Raw genomic sequence first — 9,041 nt, 5'->3', positions numbered from 1 at the left:
TAATATTCATAAGTTGCCATATACCCCCACGAATAATCCATTTTTTGCCATAAATAAAAATATATAAGAATCCGTTGAAATAGCAACGGATTTTGGCAATTTACATAAGACCTTCGTTTTGGCGGTTCGTAAACTCAGTCCGAGCTCGATTTTCAACGTATGCACTGTCATTAGTATCAGTAATCTGTGGCCCTCACTGACTTGGCGAGCCCGAAAATGGTCATGAGGGATGGGAGGAGATCTTAGAAGGAATTGAACAAGGCTAGGTCATTGGGTGAGAACATGACCTTTTTTAAACGTAATCTTTGGGTAAGAACCGAAACAGCGCCTTTTCAGATTTTTCAAAATAAGTAACAAAATCAGTGATAAATGAAAGTTGCTGTTCATATTGAACTTGTAAGGGTCTTTGGGTGACAGATCAAATGGAAAAATAGGGTGTCTTTGGGTGACAGAGCACGTGTTCGAAAAAAAAGGGGTATTTGGGTGACAGCGATGCTGAAAAGGGGGTCTTAACAGCCCTACATACGCGTCACCTCTAAAGTTGGGGCCCCCGGGGGGGGGGGGGTGTAGGTGAGATAGGTCTACCGTGATTTAAGGTATCTTTATTAGTTTGCATCCCCATGTTCATATAGTAAGCCTATGCGAAATGGGATCCTTGTGTGCATATACTTACAAACAGGGGTATGTTTGCAATATACAAATAATGCGTTTTAATCACACTTAACCTTTTCACCTTAACACGTGCTTGCTTGTTTATCCCAGTGCACTCATTCCTACTATTAATTCCAATATTTATATGTCAAACATTTACAATACCCTACATCATGCACACTTTCTTTGGTACGCCCATTTCCCTTTTAAAGGAATTTTTATTGTATTACATAATTGAATTTTATCCGGTGTTTTTAAAGGGCAGGTCTATAGCAAAAAAAAGTTTATCTCTATTCGAAGAGAATAATTATTACATTACAGGTTGACACTTGTTGCAATTTTTTTGTGCGTATTTCTCTGAAAAAGGAGAAATTGTGTGGTTAAAGTTCAGCCTCGTACGTGTTCTTCCCCGTTTGAAGCGTACGTGTTCTTCTCCCTCCCCGTTTGACCGATGACGTAGGTAAATGAAGCGGGCACTTTATTTGTACTATCACTTACCATAACAATGCTGCATAACAATATGCACACTATTGTTCTCTTTCGGGGACAAAGCCCACACAGTAATTGTTACTATGCGTTTGCTTTGAAATCAGATACACGAGTTTGTGGACTTAAGACGGTTTATATGCTAGACTCAGATGGAATTCTAAGCTCAAATTATGTATTTAGCGTTTGCTTTGAAATCAGATACACGAGTTTGTGGACTTAAGACGGTTTATATGCTAGACTCAGATGGAATTCTAAGCTCAAATTATGTATTTATTTTTAGGCCTAATATTTCTCATGATATTGATATACATATGAATTGTAATATCACAATTGTCTAATATATATAAAAAAAAGCGGCTGATTTTATCCATATGTTTAAAAACCATGAAATTTGTAATATTTAATTTGGATTTTTTTTTCTGTGAACAACAACAGTATACGTTCTGTCCATTGAGGGCGTTTATAGTCCCTTTTCTCACATCGGCCAAATCTCATTTCATGACGTCACCGTTTTTCTAGGCCAAATCTGTCTCGTTCGAAGGAACTCACCGCTTAAGTTGTTTTTTGCGGAATATCAATTTTAAACGTCTTATTTTCTCAAAAAAGGAGTTATTTTCATTGACCTTATGATATTAGCTTGCCAATGATATGATGTTGTTTTTGCTATAGACCTGCCCTTTAAAATTTATGTTGACTTGAAACAGTTTTTCTCCTGCCATCGCTTTGTGTAACGTTTAAGACGTGGATTCGTCATTCTGACAGAAGATATTTTCTTTAGTGTGCCAAGCATATCTCTGTGTATTAGATTTGTTATCTGATGACAAGATATACCATTACCCTCTAACTGGATGATGGGTCACGTGTCATGCTGTCAAGGTGCTAATTGGTCATCTAATGGCGGAATATCCCATTGTCGCATGTCCATAACCCATCTTTGTGTTTCTGATGTTTGGTTACATTTGTTTAAATAAACCACGCTATCTTGCGATCCATTAAAATCTAAACACCAATCATTCTGGCTTATTTGCTGTGTCTGAATAAAAAAGGAGAAAAAAAAACACGCTTTCAGGACAGTCGACACCTACGCCCTCCGTAGGCAACAGTAATTGTGCGTCGTTGTTACACAATTGGCGGTAGTCATTCTAAAGTCATTGTTGTTATTTTATGATATTTGAAGAAAAAAAACGTTTCTTTTTTTTGTAAGAAAGTCTTGTACCATAAACGTTTATGAATCAATCCATTAAGGGTAGACGAGGTATTGTTGGTCGAAGCAACCTTAAAATCGATTTTCTTTATCTAGGTCCATATATTATTGAAAATTAACACCTTGATGTTTTGCAAAAGTTCATTTTACAAATCGTATACTTTGCAAACTTGCTTAATTTATTGCTGTTAATTAGTTATGTACATTTTACAAAAGTGTTGTTGTTTCGGCTCTCTTTACAACGTAACTCAAGAACCGCAACATTTATAAAAGTATATCTGTGATATTTTAATTCTTCTACACGCTCGCTATTAATTGAGCAATGCAGTTTTTGCCAAAGCTCACTACCATTCGTAAGATGCTGTGAACTACCAAATCACAACAGTTTAAAATAATTAATAACCTTAAGTGTAATGGGGACGAATGTCATAATAAATATGTGCGCTGAGATAGTATTTATTCGACAATCCGCATCAGGAAGTATTGTTCAGTACATTATGTTACTATTACAAAAATGTGAAGATGAACTAAGATTCTCAGAACACAGGCCCAGTTTAAATTAATACAGTCCTTGCGTATTTATTTATTTATTTATTTATGTATTTATTTATTTGGGCTGTCCCGTTTGATTTGTGAAAAGATCACGAGCCCTTTTGGTGGACCCAAGTAACTGCCTATAAAAATTAGGCAAAATTGAAAAGAATTAGTGTTTCAAATAAAGTTTGGTATTTGAAAAGTGTAAATCAAGTTGGATCTAACACTTTTCTTTGGTGACTTTGACCATATTTTTTTATTTTGTCAAGAATCTTAAAAACAATAACAATAATCTAAGCTAATTAAGCAAACAGTAAGGTAAAATTAATTCATAATGTGTCAACCTAAGGATTCTAGTCGGGAAATGAAATTTGTGTGTCTCCTAAATTGCGTTATGCGGTATATTTTAAACGCGATGGAATAAGTATATAATCTAAGGAAACTCAGTTATCCTAACCTGTTAACTTGGCAGAAACACCAGACAGAAGGAAAATAACAAAAAATAAACACGACGTTTCGATCAGACAAACTATGCTTAATCAAGTAGAACTGGAGCCTTCATGACTTTTAAGCTTTCTAAGGCTAAATGTTGGTACCTTATTATCGTAGGTCCATTGATGTTGCGCCACACCATAGTTACACCTATTCACTAGTGCATACTGAGATGTACTATCTAGGCACAGGTCATTATGTTTCATTTCTCCATGCTGTTTTAATGACCAGAGCTGTCAATGCAAAATACCATATAAGTGGTTATTTGTTTCGTCATAAAATAATATGATATATATATAAAATATAGAAGTATAAACATTTAAAAAAGTAACTAACCCCCTTAAATAATGGCCATTATTCAAAAATGGGCTATTGTATTACAAATATGTAAATTGCGTTGGAAGCAGAATTTATTTCTGCGCATTTTGACACATCAATTGATACGATAGCCCAGAAAAATAAAATACCGGTCAATTTAATGTAGTGAGGTCCAGATTTGAAAGTTGCACTTACATACACATTTTTACCCTATAAAAACACTCAGGTATCATTACGCAGATTTCCTTCCATAGTACACTGAATACAAAATCAATACAATTTATTGCAACTTTCAAATCTTGGGTTACATTGATTTAAATGTACGCTGTGACGTCAATATTTAGTAATTGCTGCAATTTGTAACACAATCACCAGTATTTGAATAATGGTCATTATTTAAAGGGGTTAGTTACTTTTTTGAGATGTTTATATATAATATACATAAGTAATTGAATCACCGTTAAAAAAACGGGCGATCGCCCTCAAGTTTGCGGTATGTCACAGACGAACACTGCATAGGTCTAAAACTCAATCCTCGTCACTAGATGCTGTCATAGCTAAGTGGTAGAGCGCGGTGACTAGTAATGCTGAGGTCGCTCTATATAATTGAAATGAAGTACTGGTTAGATATTTTAGCAAAACATATATGCTGACAAACTAATAATACAAAGACCCACACGATGTGCCTTACAGAGGTGGGAAATATCTTTTTTAGTTTGAAACGCAAAATTAATTTCGAAAATTAGCGCGACTGTGCATAACAATAGAAGCTGGTGGTGACTATACAAAATATTTTGTTTTTTATGAATAAATTGGCATCCGTGACATGGACACATTATGTTAAATATTATTGCTGTTTTCACCCAAATAAGGTCAAAAATGGTTTTCACTTTGTTAAATGGGGGGGGGGGGGGTCTTTTTTGATCAGTGAATGAAGGGTCAAAAAGGTTTTGACACCTCAAAATGTTTTAGTACTTGCCTAGCACCACCAATGTATTTCTGAACACTCCCTTAATAAAAATAAAAATAGAAATAAGAATGATAAATAAAATAAAAATAAAATAAATAGGTTGCAACCCCCTAATTTTCAATTATAAACGTTACACACCGTTATATGTGGTACCAACGCATAGCTAAGGGTCTTCTCTCTGTCCAGTGATACCATAATATCGCTATGACGTCATAATGTGAGCACACCCATGAAAATTCGGGAAATTCTGGCTATGTACAAAAGTATAGGCAAAATTGATTTTCAGCTAAAAATTTGACATACCTGCGATTTTCACCGAATTTTCTCTTAAATATAAAAGGAAATGACTGTTTCAACATAACTAACAAGAGTAGCTCTAGTAATAAATTATTTTGTAATAATTTTACAACAGCGTACAGTAAATCGTTGGTTTGCATCTTTTATATGTGATCGTACCACCAGAGATCACATGCTGAAATATTATCTTCCTCAGGGTTCCATTATCGGCCCACTGGGGTTTACGTTGTATACTACCCCTGTTGGGGATATCATACGTGACCACGGTATTATGTGTCATGTGTATGCTGACGACATACAGCTATACCTTGAATTTGATCCAAAGATCCAGGGTGACTGTCAGCGAGCCCTAACTAGCTTGACCTCTTGTATCTCAAAGATCAATGATTGGATGGTTGCTAATACACTCCAACTCAATCAAGCCAAGACCGAGTTAATTGTTTTTGCTAGCAACCGTATTTTGCCAACTCTTGCCCGGGTCTCTTATCAATTTAGAGCTCAGACTTGGCGATGTCTGCATTTATCCCTTTGCAACAGCTAAGAACCTGGATATTTTTCTTGATTCTCCACTCAACATGTCTGACCAAATCAGCTCCCTCTGTTGATCTGTAAATTTTCATATTATAAGGAACCTTGGAGGATTCGTTGCTTTATTACCCGTGAAGCTTGCCACAATGCTGTTTGGGTGCTGGTCCTCTCACGCCTTGATTACGCAAACTCTCTGTTGCTGGGCGCACGTGCAGTAGATCTTAAGCGTTTACAGCGTCTCCAAAACAAGGCCGGACGGTTAGTTTTTAGTTGTGACCGAGACCAGCCCTCTGCCGGCCTGTTGCAAGAATTACATCGGCTCCCTGTTAATGAACGAATTCAGTACAAGATCCTGGTGTATATGTACAAATGTCTTTATGGTGAAGCTGCTTCCTATTTGGAAAAGCTTATCTGTTTACAAAGAAGTAATGGTCCCCTTGGTGCTAGACACCGACTCCGCTCTCACGCCGACTGCACCCGCCTGTCCACTCTGAGATCTCACAAAAAAGCGGGTGATTCTTCCTTTGCTGTCGGTGCTCCTCGCATTTGGAACAACGTGTTTCTTGCTTCAAGCGTATCTTGAAAACATTTTTATTCCCATGTTGATTTTTTGTTGCTCACTTTTTTTTTGTGCATTGATTTGTATTTTCCTGTTGTATTATATGTTTTTCATCATGTTCATTGTAAAGCACTGTGTTCTTTGTAGAGCGCTAATAAATGCTTGTTTAGGTTAGATAGATTAGATTAGAAATGAAAATCATTGATTTTACTGCAGCAACCCATGGTGGACCTTACCACCCTCCCCCTTCTATAGTCATCTTTGATGGATGGCGGGTCCTACCCCGGTTAAGGTGCTGGGATTATGTTATAAAACCATATTCTCTACAAACATTGTACATTGAGTTTCAGCTACCTTTCACCGTTTTCTGAAAAACGGCAAGTAAATAATTCGATCCCTTTAAACGTAGAAAACGTAGGGACACACTGGAATACTATTGTCGGTCGTAAGGTATGGCAGAAGAGATGTGGAGTTTGTCAGGGGCCCACGAATCCGTTTCCGTTTCATGTAAAATGATTTGAAAGTCCTTTGACACCTTTCGTGGTAATATTAACGTTGTATATATAAGTTTGGTTATGACAAATATAAAACATCTAATGATTTTTACCTGATCGACATTCGGTACGATACAAGTCAACGTTTTAAGCGCATTGTCAGGTTGCTTTGTTTTGTTCACGGCATTATATGTAGCTAAACATAGTTGACTTGCCAGATGTGTTACCTATAAAAAAAGACATTTATTGAATCAAAACATTTATTGAATCAATTACTTTACTGTAGCTCGTATCAATTTAGTGAGTATGGTATATTATATTTAATTACGACCAGTAGGACCCCCATAGCAAAATAAAATCAGGCATCGGATGACCACTGGGTGTAAAATGATATAACATTTCATATGCAAATTAGAAGGCATCGGGTGGTCACCCGGTGACTTTATTGTTAAAGGCATCCGGTGACCATCGGTAACCACCCGGTGACTGCTCGGCGCCTATTAGAAACATTCATCCATCTACCCGGTGTCTATGCATCATACAAATATTTGGGGCAAAGGTCAGTAAGGGATCACTTCAGGCATAAAACGATATTAATTAAAAAAACGAAATTCATTCAGGCTGAGCCAAGAAAAACATAGCACAGTGACGGTATGTTTACACATTAATTATTATTACCCAATGTATACGTGGTATTTTTTCATTTGGAGTCAAGGGTCATTAACGGGTCACTTCCGGTCTAAATCGAAATACCGTCAAAATTTATAGCACAGTGACAGTATGTTGTTCCCCAATGTATATGTATATAATTGTTTTATCTGGTATCAAAGGTAAATAAAGGGTCACTTCCGGTTTGAATCGAAATTCCTTCAAAATGCGTCTTCTGGCACAAATAACATATAGTAGAGTGATGCAATGTATCGACATTAGCCAATGTCTATGGGGTGTCTAGAGATTTGGAGGTCAAAGGTCATTAAGGGTCACACAACGGCTGTGTTCGTGGCACAGAGGAGTAAGATAGACAGAGCGCGTACCACCAGTCAAAGTCTCCGCCTCGTCCGATAATGAGGGCCGATTGTTCCATGAAATGCGACAGGCGAGACTGCTACGCAATTACCGCGTATTTTCATGGTCTATTGCGTAATAGCGAAAACACGCAACGCTCTATCGCGTATACGCGAAGGCACGCAGCGCTGGCGTGATTGTTAGACACAGCACGATCGAACAATCGGCCCTCATGAATATGCGAGAACTGGTAGCATACAATACACGGGGACTTTGACTGGTGGTACGCGCTCTGTCTATCTTACTCCTCTGTGGTTCGTGGTCTTAGACAACAGTTATCTCTAGTTGTCATTGCATCTCAAAACAAGGTATATAGGTCAAGGTGCACAGGAGATCAATAGGGGTTGGTCTATTATTTAACCATTTTTATGTGTTACTTAGGTACGGAAGCATCTGAGACAGTGCAATCTATCTAATTTTGAGATGTAATAACAACTCGAACAATTTTAAAACTATTTTGAGCAAAATCGGAGTAGTTTTTACGTTTGACCCGTGTGGAGCCCAACATTTGACCTGACCTCAATTTGATATTTTCCGTCATAACCCATGAACGGTACATCCTAGATTGCTAAAACTATACATTTTCTGAATACTCATGATTAGATTAAACCAATGATGTAGGTTTTGATAACATTTGGACGTTTTTCAAATTTGACCCCGTTTTTGGCTTCCATCTTGAATACATGCATTGGGACCACTTTTTATTTTTGATAACGTCCTGCTTGTGTCCTAGGATCATAAAAGGAACATACAACGTTGGTTTGGTTGGTTAAGTTCTTGTGGGTGTGTGCAAAGGATGACTTCTCAGCTACCTTAGTAATACTTTCATGGTCGAAAACCTTTCACACTTACCTGGCCAAATACCACACCTTTATTTAAACTGCTTGGTAAACTGCTCCATGGAAAGACATTCTCTAGATACCATCCAAACGACTTACAATTCAGCCGCTTTCGTAGGGCTAGTCTGTCCGTCACATCACCAGCGTCAGCTTCTTTCATTTTCGGATTGTAAAAGTAGAAGAATTCTTTGTACTGGCCATCTATCCATACTTCGGCTAAACGTTTTTGGTTATCAGCAAAAACGGATATGTTGCTCTAGCACGAGAGATATGACCCACGTGTGAACAAGGCATGATATCCATTGAACCGCCACACATCCAAGTCTATGCAAAATGTAAAAATTGACGAGGTAATTAGAATAATACAAAACCGCACAAAATATCTAGTGAATGATATCAGTTAATTTTGTAAACAAGCAAACATTAAAAATGCCATTACATCTCTTTTATTAAATGAAGTACTTCCGCCGGATTGCGGATGCTAAGCTTCTCATAGAGAGATCACAAAATAATTGACAATAAGATCTCTAGTTTGCCACTAGGAATCTCTGCTGGGGTGCAGGTGTTCCAGAGGCTTGTCACTACACATTATTAGGTTGTC

The 9,041-nt window shown here is 37.3% G+C and overlaps 1 protein-coding gene across 1 annotated transcript; it reads right to left on the bottom strand.

Annotated features, from left to right (window-relative positions):
• Positions 1-1,513: 1,513 nt before the first annotated feature.
• On the bottom strand, positions 1,514-8,650 carry LOC140150920 (putative polypeptide N-acetylgalactosaminyltransferase 9). Its single transcript, XM_072173072.1, has 4 exons — positions 8,454-8,650; positions 6,650-6,763; positions 3,475-3,603; positions 1,514-2,173 (listed from the first exon to the last, which is right to left on the bottom strand). Exons 1-4 carry the CDS (start codon positions 8,598-8,600, stop codon positions 2,012-2,014), a joined length of 552 nt encoding a protein of 183 aa, XP_072029173.1. The 5' UTR covers positions 8,601-8,650; the 3' UTR covers positions 1,514-2,011.
• Positions 8,651-9,041: the final 391 nt, after the last annotated feature.

The sequence above is a fragment of the Amphiura filiformis genome, chromosome 4 (assembly GCF_039555335.1).
Source record: "Amphiura filiformis chromosome 4, Afil_fr2py, whole genome shotgun sequence".
Lineage (NCBI taxonomy): Eukaryota > Metazoa > Echinodermata > Ophiuroidea > Amphilepidida > Amphiuridae > Amphiura > Amphiura filiformis.
This window is presented reverse-complemented; position numbering and strand designations above follow the sequence as displayed.